The 18417-nt window shown below is 39.5% G+C and overlaps 1 protein-coding gene across 1 annotated transcript; it reads left to right on the forward strand.

Annotated features, from left to right (window-relative positions):
• The first annotated feature begins 173 nt into the window (after positions 1-173).
• On the forward strand, positions 174-10762 carry LOC143102323 (transmembrane protein 106B-like). The gene is made up of 8 exons (XM_076265833.1): positions 174-325; positions 1822-1969; positions 2259-2322; positions 3913-4066; positions 4736-4876; positions 5263-5306; positions 9111-9164; positions 10188-10762. The coding sequence occupies exons 2-8, from the start codon at positions 1828-1830 to the stop codon at positions 10303-10305; spliced, it is 717 nt and encodes a 238-aa protein (XP_076121948.1). The 5' UTR covers positions 174-325; positions 1822-1827; the 3' UTR covers positions 10306-10762.
• Positions 10763-18417: the final 7655 nt, after the last annotated feature.

Raw genomic sequence — 18417 nt, forward strand, 5'->3', positions numbered from 1 at the left:
ATTTTTATCATTTATTTTATTTGGGGGGGGGGGGGCATAATATATCACATCTCTGCATCTTATGCCAAAGCCACCATTGCAAATCAAGTACAGACAACTAATGACTCTCCAGAGGATGGCAGCAGATTCGTATAACAAAAAATAAAAAGGTCTCGTTTTTGCAACGTCACGACAACCAGGAAACCCAGTCGAAAGAAAACTAAGGATACAGCGTTGAATGTGTCATCGCAGGGGATTGCTTTCCGCCCCACTGAGAGTTGTGCTTGGCGATGTTAGTGTTTTCTTCAACATGAGACCGTCACACTGCAGTATATAGCCTAACTTGGTGAGTAAACAACTCGTTGTAGGCTACTGACAATTGTACCTGTGCACATCCGAAACTGGCATTGCTGGAAACTGATTTTATTTATTAAAAACTGGTATATATATTAAGTAGGCTTTACATTTGATATGGAATGTAGACCTAAGGTATTGATTAATCTGTAGCCTACTAGAGGGAGAGAGGACGTAATGTTGACAAAAACAGCCTACTTTTTGCAAATAAACCTTAAGTGTGACAGGAGCTTTCACGTGACGCATATCTTCACGCGATGTTTACTGTCTTGAACCTCCAGTAGCCTAGAACTTTGAACTCAGGAGTAGAATAAATGATAAAAATAATAAAATAAATATATACCAGAACATTGTTTGAAGTGTGAATACTATTTTGTTAAAATTTGCGCACTCCGCCAGTAAGCACACAGTGCACATAGTATACTACACGAAAGTGTACTCACGTAAGTACACAAATTGAGACAGACTCTAGGTCAGTAGCTAGCAATCAAGCTTGGATTTAAATCAAGGGGGTCAGGATTTTGAGGGTTAGCTTCAGCCAGTTAACATCCACCATCTTAAAAAACAGCATTGCTCAAGTGCTAACTTCCACCCACATTTTCACTGGGCTTGGGATCCAGGCCTTTTTCCTGTATTGATCACCCATAATTTCGATAATATTAAAGGTGCTCTAAGCGATGCGGTCACATCTGTTGACTTTCAAACAAAACAGAGAGCTAGCTCGCTACTTCCTCCCCCTCCCTGCAATTGAAACTCTCCTAAACGCGCATCTCGTCTGTTTACAGCTGAATTAGAATAGCTTACAACCGACGTGAAGAAACACTTTCTTCCTGAGCATAATGTAGCCTACATTACACATATAGCCTACATTCTTGCCTTTAATCTCAATGAGGGAAAAGTAATGTCTTTAGCCTACTTCCAGTTTAAAAACGCTACCTGGGCTAGCCTTTGCTGCATCATGTTAGTTACGTGACTGTGCGTGTGTTTGTGTGTGACCATCCACACCACTCTGCCTTTGGTGGGCTTACCATGAAATTTTACTCTAATAAGTTAGTAGTCAATCATACTTTATGTGGTTGTCTCACCCCCTCCCCTCGTCAAAGAAAAAACTTTGGCTGAGAGTGCTTGGTCGGATGAAAATAGCTTCAATGAGCTCTATGTACAAGGCACATGAGACATGAATTATATTCTAATTCCACATGTATTTATTTAAACAACAAGATTACCAACAAAAAAAAAATTAGCCTAGTAAAGGTCTACATAGGAAGGGCAGGCGTTGGCGCTCTCCGCTAGGATGCGCTTTTTGTTGTGCTTGCCGCCAGGCTCAAAATCTATGTCGGCTACAGCGCGCGCGGCACACGTCAGAGTAGCAAAAAGCAAAATTAGGTATTTTTCGATGGGACAATTATGTTGCATTGTATAGCTGCTATTAGGCTACTCTTATCAGTGACCTAGGGCTCAAGGTCTTGTGTCTCATCTTCACTCTAGCGTGGGATGGGGGCCCATCTTAGTCGCAGTGGGGCTGATGACGCCCAGCTCATTTTACCACAGGACAAACAGAGGCCAGAGGGCAAATCTGCCTCCGAAGATACAGTGGACTGCCCCACCTGTCAGGGCACAGGCCGCATCCCGAGAGGTGCGTGTGTGTTGAATACACTGATCTATCTGTCATCATAGAAAGCCCGCCCCATGCCGGGAAAACGATTGTGATGGTGCCTGGGTTTTTGTAACATTGCTAATTCAAATATGCTAACAGGGTTTTCTGGGTTCACCCAGGCTACTCCTTATCCCTGATAATGACATCTTTTGGTGTGGTCTGACAAACCCACAACACATATTTATTTTTGGTTTACAGGGACTTTTCCTAGAAATTGATTTCTTCTTCTAAAATGGCTTGAGCTCTTTAATGTTTATTGTATATTCAGGTCAAGAGAACAAATTGGTAGCAGTGATACCATGCACAGACCAGAGACTCAAGCCAAGACACACGTGAGTTAACATCAGTCTCTGTCGATATGTGTGTGTTTGCACGCGTGTGTGTATGTGTTTTTTTATGTGTGTGTGTGTGTGTGTGTGTGTGTGTGTGTGTGTGTGTGTGTGTTGTTCAGTACTGTACTGTGTGAATAGTTTCCTTAAAAATCAATTAATTTGTAGGCCGAACTGATAAAAGTGTAAGAACAGCGATCAGAACGTTGTAGTGTAATATTGATTATGATTATATACCGTCAGGGTTTAGTAGTAACGGATTACATGTAATCTGGATTACGTTATCAGATTACAAAAATCAAGTAACTATAATCAGCCCAGATTACAATAAAAAAATAGTGTAATCAGATTACAGTTACATTGTTGGGGATTACCTGATTACATTTTATCATGCAAACAATGCAACTTTTTTTATGATAGCCTAGCTATCTTTTAATTTGACAAGCTTCGGGCTTGCCGGTTCGATCCCCGACCAGTAGAAAAAATGTGGGCAGGGGAAGTGGTTGAGCACTGCTCTCCCATGCCCACATCCACGGCTGAGTCCCTTGAGTAAGGCACCTAACCCCTCATTGATCCCTGAGCGCCGCTGTAGCAGACAGCTCACTGCTCCGGGTTGGTGTGTGCTTCACCTCACTGTGTGCTCATTGTGTGTTTCACCTCACTGTGTGTTCACTGTGTGCTCTGTGATTGGGAGACCAAATTTCCCGGGATCAAAAGAGTATCTATACTTACTTACTAACTTATTTACTATTGGGGCAGGTCCCTCGGGACACTGCCTGATCTTTTCCTCCTAATCTTAATATAGCCTCGTGTTTTAGTGTTACCGTTTACTTTGAGAAAGTCACCAGGTCCCCCTGGTTGAAAAACATCCCAAAGGAATAATTTTCTCACCCCCACAATTGAAATGGACATGGTGTCATTTAATCTCAGGCCATGTCCCTGGGTCAAAAAAATCCAGCGAAAGCTAAATTCATTGTCCAGGTGTGCCCTTATAAAGGTTAAACTGAGTTGTGCATGTTTGGAGAATAGTGATCCATGATCACATCCATGACGACTAAGTGATCAATTTTGGGATGGGGTGAAAATTTCAACCACAAAAACACCACCCCCAAAGTGGAGAATAGCTATAGAGATGTATTAGTTTTGGGTGTTTTTCAGACAAATGGACCTGGTGACCTCAAAGTAAATGGTAACACTAAAACAAGGGGCTACATTAAGATTTTTGGAGGAAAAGATCAGTTAATTCACACAGGAATGCTTTACTCATAGCAAAGAGATTTCTTAGATGTAATGAAATAATAAAGAGAAAAATAGAATGAGAATTCTTTCATCAATTCAGTGGTGGTGTCTTTTACTTAAGGGACATATTTATTGAAGTAATCTAAAAGTAATCCTAAAGTAATCAGATTACGTTACATGTTTTTGGTAATCCAACTGATTACGTTACTGATTACAAAAATTGCCATGTAATTTGTAGCAGTAATGGATTACATTTCAAAGTAATCTGACCCAACCCTGTATACCGTATAGTTAAACAATATTGTACAGACTATATCTTTAAAAATTGTACATGTTTGTTTTTTAACTCCACAGGAAGCAGTATGTATGCGTGTCAGTCGGGCTGTGTCTGCTCTTCAGTGGACTCGTCCTCTTTTTCCTGTTCCCCCGCAGTGTGACTCTCTCAGAGTTAGACTTTCAGTCTGCCTATGTGGCTTTCACACCAAAGGCCGTCAATATCACCGTCCATGTGCGTATATTGTCAAAGTGTAATTCAGATTCAGTGGAACAGCATTTTGTTAAACCGTTCTATAACTTAGGTTTCATAAAAGGAACATTTGTTGGGGTCATGGACCGCCCATAAGCTATGAGGTTCTTATCCAGAATTCCATGATATCCATGGAATTTATTTTAATAAATAATACATTTCTTTGTAAGTACACAAACTTCATCAAAGTAACTTAAACATCACACTCTCTTAAACATAATTAATGTAAAGTAATTAACATTAAGAAACAATGAACAGTAATGATTCATTGATTGAACAGACAATTTATTTGCTAACAAACCATTCATTTGAGGATAGACAAACATTACATAATAATAAATGATGCCCTAAGTACTTTATTAATGTTTGCTAGTCTTACAAATGTCAGCTAAAGGAACCATCACATTTTTATATCTTTTGTCATGGTAGGATTTTATTTCTGGAGTATGATTGAATTTGTGTGTTAAATTCAATTCATTTTTACACAACACTGTAAATGATAGCATGTAGTATTTTCTACCTTTTGAGTTTGAGCTTTAGTGTTTTGAAATTCATTTTTATAATATCTATTTGCAAATGCAGTTGAACAAGCACTGTCACTCATCACATAATCATGGCTGATGGCTGAGGTGATGCTCTGTTCTGTTGCAGAACACCTTGAATATCAGCAATGATAACTTTGCAGTGGTGAAGGCCTCACACCTTGAAGTGCAGGTTTTCTATATGGACACGGTTGTCGGCTCAGCTAGTGATGCCAATATAACTACCATCCTACCACGATCTGGGGGAAAAGTAAGCTGTGTGTGTGTATGTGTGAGTGCCTGCATGTGTTTGTGTGTGAGTGCATGCGTGTGTTTGTGTGTCTGACTGATGTGCATGTGTGCGTTTGTGTGTCTGACTGATGTCCATGTCTACTGCCTCTAAGTAACAAAATACATTAACAACTAGTATTAAGGTAACATACTGTATGAAGTTATGCATTGTGAAATGGCTTTTCACTCAAAAGGGTCATCTTGAACCTGTTTGTGCTTGAATAGGCAACTTACTGCACTTGACTTAATCCTAGGAGAGCCAACATTGTTTATCCTTTTAGTCCATACAATCTTTTCATTAAAGATTAAGGGCTTCCCACAGAATGTGCTGACTTCACAACTCTGCTACTCTTTTCTTTCCCACAGCTCTCTTTCAAGGTTCTCGTCAGTCTGACCGACGATGGGCTGATGTAAGTTGTAAAAATGATCAAATAGAGATCGTTTTGTCAAGAGTCATGAAACTATGGGTCTTAGCTGTGTGTGGATCTCTTGTAGTCTATCTACAATCATGAAACTATGGGTCTTAGCTGTGTGTGGATCTCTTGTAATCTACTTATTGTGATTTTTTCAGGCTGATCAATTCAATGAGGCAGCACCAAAAAAGTTCATATGATATTAATTGGCTTTCATCTGTGTACATCTTTCATCATGACTTGGTCACGGTCTCATGTGTAAACAGATTTCTTCTGCAAAGATGCGCTCACTCATTCAAATACCAACACGCGTTTTATTTTGCATCCTTGCTTTTAAAGGGAATGGCAGATGTCACTCTCATTGGTTTAATGGATGTTACGCCTAAAACACACCCATGACTAATTAAGAAAAATAAGAGCAACCCTTTTTATCTATGCACCTGGCGCAGACGATTTTTACCATTATCAAGACAGCATAGGCTATTTTGATTCGGACACACCCTTAACGTTCATGCACATCGCACTTAATCAGCTAAATAGGGCCCAATATCTTAAAGGGCTGTATTTTGCACACTGGCGCATGGCGTAAAACTCGTTTTCCACCCGCGCAAAATTTAATTCGGTATTTTGCATGTTTATTTTTTAAACAATGCACCCAGGGGTGTGGCAATTAACAACCTAGGGAGGGGCCTGGCGCATTGTCTAAAAATCGCTATTGTACACCTGGTCAGAAGTCTATGGCGAGTTGTTTATATGTTATTTTAAAGAGCGCATTGTCAACAGTCATATTGGCAGGTGCACGCACCATCCTTCTATCATTCATGAACGCACACCAACGCACATCCATGCAAAACATTACAAATTGCACGATTACAATGGGAAACATAATTAGAATAAAGATATTACGAAATACTGTACATCTCATGATGAGTAGTTATTCACCATTATTTGCAAATTGTTAATGACGGTTAAAAGTGATTAGGGGAGAGGTGAGAGACACGTATGGAGCACAGCTGAAGACGCACTGTCACGAGATATAAGCAACTCCTCTGCAGGATAACTGTTGATTTATTCAGTCATTTGAGCAATATTAGGGTAAGTATGTTTTCGATGGTAACCTATTGTCAGTCAATAGTGAAAGGAACTGCATATAACTGTCTTGTCGTTGTCTTGTCTTTGACTGACACCTTGGTGAAGTTAGTTTCACTTTGCCAATGAGTTCAAATGATAGACGAGTGCAAATGTGTGAAGGCTATGCTAGGTTTTAGTAAAGCATGGTTTAGGAATGACTATTCCATGCGGTCTCGCAAGCAGCCTCCTTCAAATGCGCCGTTGAATGCCAAAATACCGATGCATTTATTTGACATATCGCGCTTTGCGCCGTTAGAGGGAATGACAGATGTCATTCTCATTGGTTTAAATGATTACGCCCCAAACACACCCATATGACTGATTAAAAAACCTAGGAACACCTTGTTGTGCCATGCGCTCCACGTTTGATAACGAAACCCCTCCCAATGTGAACTGGACATCCTACCTAATTTGAATAAACTTTTGACGAGTGACGATGCGCTTTAGAATGTCATGATAGGGCCCCAAATCTTAACATACTGTACTTCAACTATACTAGAGTCTCCTTGTAGGTAGACCTATGTAAATACTTCCATTCATATTTTGCTTTGGTGGAAGTAAAGGGAGCATGGTATCAGTTAAAGAGAATAAGTCATGAAAGCGCTGCCATTCTTGCAACAATTTATGTTCAAACACAAAACTACACAGGAGTGCACAGTGACTTAAACAGAAAAAAATGTGAAACAACATTTTACTTGACTCTTTTAAAGAGTTTTTTTATTGGATGCTGAGAGCAGAGAGGATCTAGATACATAAATTGTTGGATCTGTCCTGCTATCAGGGTTCCCACTCTAAGTCAAATGTAAAATTCCATGACTTCCCTGACTTTCCCTGACAAAAAAACTGAAATTCCGTGACCTACTATATAATGAATCAAAGCAATAAAGCTAATAACCAGATATACACAATTCTGCGGGGAAATATATCTGTATGTATTTTGGCAAGTCAATTTTAAACTGCTCCATAAATTAATTCCCTGATATTCCATGACTTTGCCCCAGGAATAATCAAATTCCCTGACTTTCCATGTCTGGAATAGACTTTCTGGTTATTATGACCGCCGCGCAGCGAAGCGGCGGTCATATAGGTTTAGTCAGATTTTTTTTTTTTTTTTTTTTCGCATGCCCAAATTTCTGTCAATGATTCCCGGGACACTGAAAGACCGGGGTACACGAAACTTGGTGGGCATGTAACCCCACATGGATAGCATGGAACCATCGTTTTTCGTTTTGATCTGTAGCCCCCCCGCTGGACTGGACCCCCCGAAAGGAGGGTAGGGCAGACACAGTTTTCTGTGAATATCTTGAAAACCGTAGGGTTTAGGAGGACCATTTTTTTTGTATGTTGATCTCAAGGGGCCATGTCAACCCATTCCATAACCACTCATTTCATGTATAGCGCCACCTAGTTAAACACAAAAAAGTAAAAATGAGGTGTTGTAATTGAAGGTATCTGTGACCTAACAAAGTCTGAACTGTACAAAATTGAAAGTGTAGGATCATTATGACACCCTCTGTATGCACGCCAAGTTTCGTGGAATTCCGTTCATGGGGGGCTACACAATAAATTAATTTATGTTACTATACACCAACTGGCCTGTAGGTGGCCGGAGACAGTTTTCTGTGAATATCTCGATAACCGTAGGGCCTAGGAGGTCCACCTTTTTTATGTATGTTGGTCTTAAGGGGGCATGTCAACCCATCCCATTAACAACCATTAAAGACCGGGGTACACAAAACTTGGTGGGCATGTACCCCCACATGGATAGCATGGAACCGTAATTTTTCGTTTTGATCTGTAGCCCCCCCGCTGGACTGGACCCCCCGAAAGAAGGGTAGGGCAGACACAGTTCTCTGTGAATATCTTGAGAACTGTAGGGCCTAGGATGACCGTTTTTTTCCGTATGTTTGCCTCCAGGGGTCATGTTAACCCATTTCATGTGCACACATGTGCACAAACAGATACACACACACACACACACACACATACATTCACAGTAATCATACGTATGACACATACTCACACAGTAGACATATGTACGCTTGCATGCACAGGCACATACGCAGGCACACACACAAGCACGCACACACACACACACACACACACACGCATAACATAAACATGTACATGCACACAATTCAAGAATTTCTCAGAATTATGAACAGGCAAGATGGAGGTGGGGTTGTATAAAATTAATTTTACATGTGAAATCTATGAACTAATCATGTTTTGGTACTTGTTGTCTAGCAGATATCAGTGAGAATTGAGTGTGGATAATGCAATTTAGTGAGACAGAATCATATAGGCCTTTCAGCGTGATTTATTTTTGTGGAAAAAATGTGCTGGACTGGGCGGCGGTCATATTTTGTACCGCTCTGCTACATCTCTGCTACATCTAGTTCTATATTGGTGCAGTTGTCCTGTTCTGGAGAGTGTCATGAGGAGGTGATGTAGAAATGAAGGCTTTTTAAGGTTGGATACAATGTGCTATCATCCTCTTCACCAGATGTTAGTAGTATTTTGATCAGTCCCTGTATGGACAATAGTTAGAGCCTATGTTCTTCCAGTTCTCACCAAAAAGTTTTGAGTTTTGTTATTTAGATGAGAGTGAGATTAACTTTACAGTCATTCAGACTCTCAACACATTGCATCTGTCTCTCACATTCACAGTACTTACTGCAAGTCTCCGTCCACAAAGATTCACATCATATTTCTGAGAATTCAGTAAGTAACACGGTGAATTTGGGTCTGTCTCCAGTGTCCCAATATCAATGTCTACATTGAATTTCCCCTTGGGGATCAATAAAGTATCTATTTATCTATCTATCTATCTATCTAATCATTCAGAAGACCTAAATGGATGTGTATGCCCATAATTTTTAGTGTTGTAGTATCTGATGCATAATAAAGCTATACAACATGCTCAATACTCCACAATAACTTGCAAAGTTCTCTGCACCTTTTTTGGTAACACTTTACAGTAAGGGTACATGAATGAATTAATGAATGATTTATGTATTACTTCATTCCTTTATATCTTATGAATCATCAGGAATTTACATGAATCCATAGTCTCTCATTCATGACCTCATGTAAGAACAACACATCAACTAAAGCATTAGGTACGGTGGGTACATCATTATGATTTTATTATTTATTAAGCATGATTACATGAATTTAAGGTTAATTGTTCATGAGTTCATCGTGTCTGTGGCCCCTCAAGTAAAGTGATGAATAATTATGTGTTTAGAAAACTGCAAAGTTGTGTTCAAAACAGAATTTGAGCAGTGATAACCACATTTTTGGCAGAAAGTATGATCATGCATAATAAATCATAATTCTTAATGATGTGCCTACTGTACCTAATGCTTTAGGTGATGTGTTCATGTAGGTCACGAATGACAGACTGAACTCATTTCAATTCCTGATGATTCATCAGATATTAAGGAATACATATACTAATACATAAATCATGAATTAATTCATGCATGAATTAATGCTAATTTATGTACCCTTACTGAGTGTAAAGTGTTACCCTTTTTAAAAAACATGGAATAGGGCAACTGTCTTCTTTTACTTTTTTTAAAGCTCATTTCAGTATCATACCAATGTACATATCAATTTGCAATCATACAAATGTAGTATATATAAGTAATTTAGTTAGGTAGTCCACAAACCGCTAAGTCATCATCACTAATTTTGTTCAATGAAATCTGACTAAACTTGTTTACCTGTCTTAATTTGCAGGGTGTCCATGACCGTGTACTATTTGGCCCACTTTGAGCAGGTTTCCTTGGACACGTTTGAGTATTTAGACTGTGGGACTAACAGCACCACACCCCATGTGTTTAACGCCAGCCAGTGAGGAGCCAGCAGCTAACTCATAATCTGGTTGCATTCCAAGTCTACAGGTGCTTCTGCATCATTCATTTGAAGTTTGATTAAAATAGATAGCACAACCCCTTCATGTATAGATAACTTTTGCTATCAGAAAAAGCATTAAAGTTGTTTCTGTTATTTGATTTGTAGCCTGCAATAGGAAATACAGTATTTGATCTTAGGAAGTGACAGTTATTCATGTGACTTGCCTTGTTGAATTTGCACTAAATTTCTTTATATGCACTATAAATGGAGGAACAAGGTAATTTCCTTGTTTCTCTCGCAGCTTTTCTTTGTATAGTTTAAACTTGCCTTCACGCTCATGTCAGAGCAGGCCACCACGAATGAAGTACTGAGCTCTTTATAGCACACCACAAGATTTCAATGTTTCTTTGTCTCCCTTGTCAGACAAAATAAAGACATCTTTTTGTGGTGTTGTGTAATTGGGTCTTGGGCTGTCAAATAACTCCACCTCCTACACAGAGATCTTCTTCATCTCATCTCAAAGGAAACATTTACATTTATTCATTGAGCAGATGCTTTTATCCAAAGCGACTTATGGCAATTATATTACAAAGACCATTCTCTCCAGAGCAACTCGGGGTTAAGTGCCTTGCTCAAGGGCACAATAGTGGAAGTAGAGAAATGAACCCACAACTTGACTATGACACCACGTTAGTTTCACTTTGCCTATGAGTTCAAATAATACACTAGTGCAGATGCGTGTAGGCTATACTCTGCTAGGTTTTAGTAAAAGCATGGTTTAGTGGGATACCTGTTCTATACATCTCGCATGCAAGCAGATTTCTTCAAATGCGCAGCTGACTATGAAAATACTGATGCGCTGTTTGAAGTTGCGCTGCTTGCTGTTAAATAGAATGACAGATGTGATTTTCATTAGTTTAAAACACACCCATGACTGATTAAGAAACAAGACCAACCTTTTTGCGCCAGGTGCCGACGTTTGATAACAAAACCACCTCCAATGTGGTCGTTTTAGATCGCCAAGATAGGGCCCATTACCCACAGAAACTCAGGGCCAAATGTACTAACACTTTTGCGCCCACTTCAGGCGTATTTGTTTCGCAACGTGCGTGTAAAATCATTGCGAGGTACAGGCCGCACAGATGTTAAAGCGCAAACTGCCTGTCGTGGAGAGGGAGTTAAGTCATTTAGAGACGAGTGACCGTCGCAGGAAGTGCATCATAACAAAAGGAACGCCATACCCTCTTTTAACGCTGTATTCTCCATAAAGAGTAAAGTAAATTATGAACTTATTTCCGGAATTGACGTCAATTTCCTAGACTCGTCTGAGGCTGGTCTGAGGTCTCTAAATGACTTAACCCCTACTGGAGTCGCGGGAGCTGAAAGTGGCACATTGCGTTTTTCGTTACATGACATTCATGGGAGGATCCATGGGGAAGTGGGAGTTTAGCGTAAAGAGCGCCTAATTATGTATTCCGCAGTATGTACAAAGACTGCTCGTGAAAGCGCACGTCTATTCTTCTTGCCTTGTAAAAGCAGGTGTTAATCCAAATTGCAGTTCAAAGCATCAATAAGAGAACCTTTCAAAGACAACAGAATCGCTATTTAGAGCACCAGTTTTGTAAGTAAAAGCAACCTTAACTTTCGTTGGCCTTTCAAATATCTTACTTTCACTTCATTCACTTAAACTTTCCTACTTGCTAGATTTGACCAAAATCTTCCATAACCTACGTGCACAAGTAGTTTGAGTAGGACTACTGATCTTCATTATCTCCCTGCTTGTTGACATCTTATCATGTATGGTATTATTTCATGATCGCTAAACATTTGATTCTTTTTAATGTTGTTATCAGTTAACTTTATTCAACTGCGCTTGTATGTAGGCTCTGCCGTTCAGTTGTGGACGTTCGTAAATTGCGGTAATGGGCGGAGAAAGGCGCAGTTTAGGCCTACACTATGGATTTAAAGTTTGATAAATACGACGGAAACTTGGGTCTGACAGCGTTCGCAATCTGCGGTTTGTCCATGCCGCTGATAACGCTACGTTCGCAAATGTACGTACATCTGGCCCTCAGATTCTTTCCTTGCCTTATTGTGTGTGCTGTTCAGTAATAAGCCATGACATAAAATGAGAATCTGCAGTATCTCAGCATTATCAGGGCTTACTTTTCTCAAGGGTATCTGTGTTATTTTTAGAATCAGGCCGTTTGCCTTTCTTCCTCGTGTTCCTCCAGACTCTTCATGTTAAAACAGTCTTAGCGGAGATCCCCTTAGTCATGCTCAGTGAAGAAAGTCGGTTGATTCTACTTTGCAGCCAACAACCATACGTGTCATCACATTACACAAAACAAGACATTTATTTGTTACAAAGGGGTCAAGGAAGTCGGTTGATTCTGCTTTACCCACTCACCCCAGATAATAAAAAACATGGCAGATCCCAAAACCCATGAAATTAAAGTGGCTAGTTCTCTTTAAACAAGTATCCACTGACATATGCTCTCATTAACATCACTTCATATACTGCTGTGAAGATGGACTTCATGTCTGCTGAAACTAATGAGGATCTGTGATCATAAGAGCCTGTGTGAATATAATACTTTAAATGATCTCATTCGAGTCCATCCCATCATAAAATGTAGTCAAGGAAAATTTCACAGACAATACCCCAGTCATGGACTTAGTAGATTCTTTAATAATGGCTGAACATACTTGACTGTATTATAATCTTTTTTCTGGCCCAGAAGACAGGGCTGGCAGGACCAGGCTAGTACTGACTACTGGTGTAGAGGTTGACCTGTGTATCCCAGATGTTCTCACCACTGCTGGGTGTACTGCACAGACTGAAAAATACAGAAGAGAAGACAGTGTTTCATAACAATCAGATTCAATAACAGATTGAACAGTCTACTTTAAAAGGACTATCATGCTCACCATATCCAATATATTTCCATATATCCATATATTGTCAAATTCAACTGACTGACATCCACTACATGTTCATTCAGTGTATGTGCTCAAAAGTAGAGCTGCACAATTTGGGGGAAATATATAATTGCGATTTTTCCAGACAGATATTGCGATTTGCACTATGATTTTTGAATGTCAATGAAATGATTCAGTTCAATATTCCAAATATCTCTTTAATTTGTGCCACCCCTGATTGGTGAGCATGCCCAGTGCACAAGAAGCACATCACCCCCCACAACTAACTGTGAAGCTCACCAATTAGAATGTCTGTGCCCCTCACACACTACACCCACCCACCAACCAGAAGGCACAGTCAAGGAGGATGAAATGAATATAAAAGTCGTAAATGTGACAGAATTAACTGTGTATCATTATTTGTAGCTTTTGCGATTAGGCAATTGCGTTGGTTCATATTGTGTTTACGATTGCGATTGCAATTATTGTGCAGCTCTACTGTAAAAATGCTCAGTTCCTGGTTCTTAGAATGGGAAACAAACACAGTGACTGAGCCATAAACAGTTATAGTCTAAATATCAATTTGTGCTCCTAAATACAACATATTTGACTATAAGAGTTATAGTTATAGTCAAATATGTTGTATTTAAGAGAACAAAAAGGACCAATGCAATTTGACTGGCTGTTGAAATCAAATATCCACAGAAGAGACCGAAGCATTGTGGTCTCTTATGTATCAAGTCATGTTCACATAAGCGCTTGTAAGAAAATGCGCTCACTAACATTGTATCTGTTTTGAAGTTTTCCGCTGGATTGAGTAGCATTCACAGGGGTACGTCTGCAGTTGACACATAGGTTTCCACCTGAAAGAGTTACATACAAGAACAGGTTATCTCTTGACAAGAACAATGAAAGCAACACTATGCAACAGTTTGCCACTTTTTGATGCCTGCTTTTTGAGTTTTTTCTTCAAATTCATTGGGATAATGTATGATAATGTGAAGGACAGATGAACACATGCTTTGTTCCCCCCTATCCAGGATATGCATTGTATTGTTCTGTGTTCTGGGATGGAACACACCACAAAAATTAAACAAACAAAAAAAAAACATTTCAAAAACATTGATGACTGTATTGCCAAAAGGACATCCCACGTTATGCATAAACATAACACGTTTTTTTTGGAGTGCCAATGGCTGTGGTGCTTTTGCATGCTTTTTAGGTAGCAAGCATTGCAGACCAACATTCACATAGTGCTACTTTAAGATGTAGCAAATGTATAAGAGTATAGACATTGTGGCTGGGCATGTACGTTTAACAAATGAAAGTACTTTTCAAGAGAAGGTAGGTAAGGTATGTTTATTTATATAGCGAAGTCTGAGCTCATACATTATGATAGTAATGTCACCACCCAAAATGTGTATATGCAAGGGGTAGCTTTTTCCCCACTGGTATGGAGTCAAGCAAGTTAATACAGTAGCATTACCTGGCTTGAGTTCGGACTAATAGGTGCTTCACTGTGAGGCTGAGGCAAAACCCTAGATCAACCCATAGTGTGTGTGTCTGCATTTGTACACCTTAGATATTTTTACAGTCTATGGTTTGCAGCGAGTATATTTTACCGTAGAACTTTGGGAAAGCCCATTCAAGTCAATGGAGCGTTCTACTTGCCTTGTGAAGAGCCGTGTAATAATAATAAAATAATGATTCAAAACAACAAAAAATCCAAGGTCTCAACTCACAGGGGGCTCACAAGCAAGGGCAGCATTTCATGACACACAAACCTCAGGACTCCAATCACAGATACCAGAGGCAGTTGGGTAGCGCTACAGCTCATGAAGTGGAACAGTGCAGGAAGGCATGGGCATTGAATGTGGTCCGTGTAAATAATTCAGAGACCTCCTGTCTCGTGTGAGAACAATAGAGCGTGACTGACTGTCAGATACACTTAATGGCCTACAGTGGGGGAGAGGGACGCATGAAAAGCTGCACTACACTGTGCAACAGGTGATGATGAGTGCAGCAGCGAAATGCTGTGCAACCTCCAGTTCTTCTACTGCTTTTAGTGGACTTATGGAGACCTCTTGTGCAAGATAAAAAAAATAAAGACCTGCTGTGGATGTATAGTAAAAGTACAATGCTATTGCAGACACTGCAGAAAATGAACATACTTGTGAGTCCAAAACTTTCAATGACATTTCTAGGGTGCACTAAAAACTGGACAGAGAAAAGGTCTCCAGAATGATGAATTTAATATTTGCAATCAGGGAATCTTTGCTGCAACCACACTGTTTGCTAGGTGCATGCATGCATGCCTATTTCAACCATGTGATGCTTTCAGAATGTCTAACGATAGGGTACTTGACCTGATAGGTGACTGCTGTTACACTGAAAAAAACAATTGGACTTTCTTAATTGTAATGTGGACAACGGTTACACATAACTTAAATGTCTAAAATGAATGCAGCATTTCTCTTTTAGTTTACAAAACTGATTTATGCCGTGATAACCCAATTTGAGCAACTAATTCTGATTGAAATAGTTTAAATATACATATCACTTCATCATCACTGTGTTGTATATAGCCTGAGTCATGTACTGGGAGTAGGCCTTCAGATGTTGCAATGAGTTTGCAGAGTCACTAGTTCTTGAGATGATTCATCCTGAATAAGCTGTGGCAAAGCATTCATTGCAATTGAAAACATAGCTTAGAACCATTGATATATTGTGCATGCTCAGTACCTAACACACTCATTGTCACAAAGTATGGCTCAACTCAATTCTAGATCTAATGATCTAGATCTAATAATCTTTAAACTAACTTTAAACTAATATCTAATATTAGCATGTGAAATCATTTGGCAACAGTGATAGCTGCCTGATTATCCCAGTGTTCTTGCAAAGGCTTATGGGAACACAAAGATGTGGTGGCATCAAGGGATCCTGTCATAATTTGCCTTCCTTGTTCAGAAGTTAGGTGTTTCACATTCATCTTTCATGATTCTGTTGGATAAATTCATTGTTGTTTTTAAAGATAAACACGACTAGCTTGTGTAATCCCATGTTTTGTGGTTTAGTGACTGTGGCGGCCAGCCCCTCTTTTCCTTTTTTCACAGTGTATCTGTATACACTTACCATATGTGATTCAATCCAATAAATAAAATGCTCAACATAGCATAATAATATTTTGTTTCATACAAAACTAGACTGGTTTATGGAATTGGAACATATTGTGGACATAAATTGGACAGCCCTGACTTTCCCTGTTTTACATTGTAATAGCCCTGACCAGTGAGCTAACTTGGGTAGATATGCATGACATTAGGAGGCAGTCCTTCCTTTGTTCAGTCAATTAGGGATTAGGAGACTTTGTATAGAACCCAACGATAAGCCTGTGTTTACCTACAGTTTCAATGAGCTGTGAAGAGACCTCTTTTCTAACGACACCTCTTTTTATTTCCATGATATCAGTGCATACCATCTGTTTGCTAGTTCTGTTTCATTATTTTGGGCCATTTTTCATGGGTTAAGACTACCGTAATCCTACATTAAACGCTTTTTGAAGTTGAAATTAAAGTTTTCTTTAAGTCTAGCACTAGGAATAAACTATGAATGGGAATCCTGTGTTTTACAGTTTTTACCCATTGCACACTTAAAACGAATGCTTAGACCAAAGCCTCAAAAGTGTTTCATTTTGGCATAGGTGTGAGTTGTTTATCTCTAAGTGCTGTCTTATTTGGATGTGTGTAGAGTTTGGACATAATGAGCCAAATTCTACAAAAAGTGTGTAAGCTAAGCAAAAACTGTAATGAATACTAAGTATGGAGACGCCATAAATAGAAAGTATTATTCAGATGTAGGCTATTGCATGGTTATGATATGGGATGTTGACCTGTAATATTAATATCCATCCAATATTGCAATATCTTAAGTTGTTGATTACTTTTCTCTCTAAGGAGAGTTCTGTGAAATATTTACATACCTGGCTGCACAGGTGAATCTTTCAGAGCCTCTGAAGGGGCCTCTGGTTCTGTCTGAGGGGGGTTGTTTTGAATCTGCAGACAGGGGCAACAAGAATGAGGCAAGCTTGGGCGTATTCCAGTGAGCAGGTTTTGTTAGTCCACCACACAGTTAACGAGCTGTACTTAAAGACATCCAAAAACCAGCTCCACCTATGAATTAACTTCTATTTTTGCCTATTTCTGAATGCATGAAGTCCACCACAGCACGCATACCAAGGTGTTTTGAACTATTATCTCTAATGTTGCTAACAATTGTGGGGGTGTTGGCGGAGCACAGAGCAATAACCCAAGGTGTAATGGGATCTAGCCTGTGAACTTTCACTGAACTACTCTGGTCCTGATAACACAGTGTGTTTATGATAACACAGTTTGCTGGCTTAAAGCCCATACTCAATGGTGTTTACCCTTGGTCATGTATACACTGACATGCACCACATTAATTGTGTTTACATCCCACAGCTAGGAGGCAGAACCACTAAGCAGTATCAGAATGGAATGAATAAAAAACAATAACATTTTAACAATAGCCAACCCTACAGTTTTTTTCTCTGAAGACCAGATGTGGTCAGTTTTGGACATTCTTTGGTCCAAACTAATCAATAGCACAATGGACTTACACAGTTCCACATATGTGTTGTTTTACTGCATCATAGATGGATAATTATGAAAAGCAGAATTTAAAAACTAAATGTTGGATACTGTTTATCTCTGGGTACCACTTTTTATATAATTTATATAAGCTTAGCGGTAAAAATGGCTTTATAACTGTGGGAAAGTTTGAAGTGTGCCTTCTACAACAAAGAAAGTCTTCACTCAGACAACAGTAACCCACCTCCTGTGGTTTGGAGATGAGCAAGACACTCATGCTGTCTGCATGAACAGACATGTCCATCCATGCTCCAATGACAGTGATGTGTCAACAGTGGAACAGGGACGGGCACTTACACAATGATCCCTCGTTCTGGTAGGAATGTGTGAAGCCAGAGAAAGGGACAGAATCAAAGTGCTAAAAGGCCTCACCAGCCGCCTCTAATGACCTGGGCTACTGTTGGGGGGCGGGAGGACTAATTCACAGGTGCTAATTGCACACAGTTTCTTTATGGTGATACAATGGGGACTGCATCTGAAAACTGTCCCTTTCTTTTCACTTGCTCTGTGCAGGCCTACAT

This window comes from Alosa pseudoharengus, unplaced genomic scaffold, assembly GCF_046254945.1.
Source record: "Alosa pseudoharengus isolate Yale_2024_CS ecotype anadromous, Long Island Sound unplaced genomic scaffold, YU_APseudo_1.1 YU_APseudo_1.1_scf_4, whole genome shotgun sequence".
Classification (NCBI taxonomy): Eukaryota; Metazoa; Chordata; class Actinopteri; order Clupeiformes; family Clupeidae; genus Alosa; species Alosa pseudoharengus.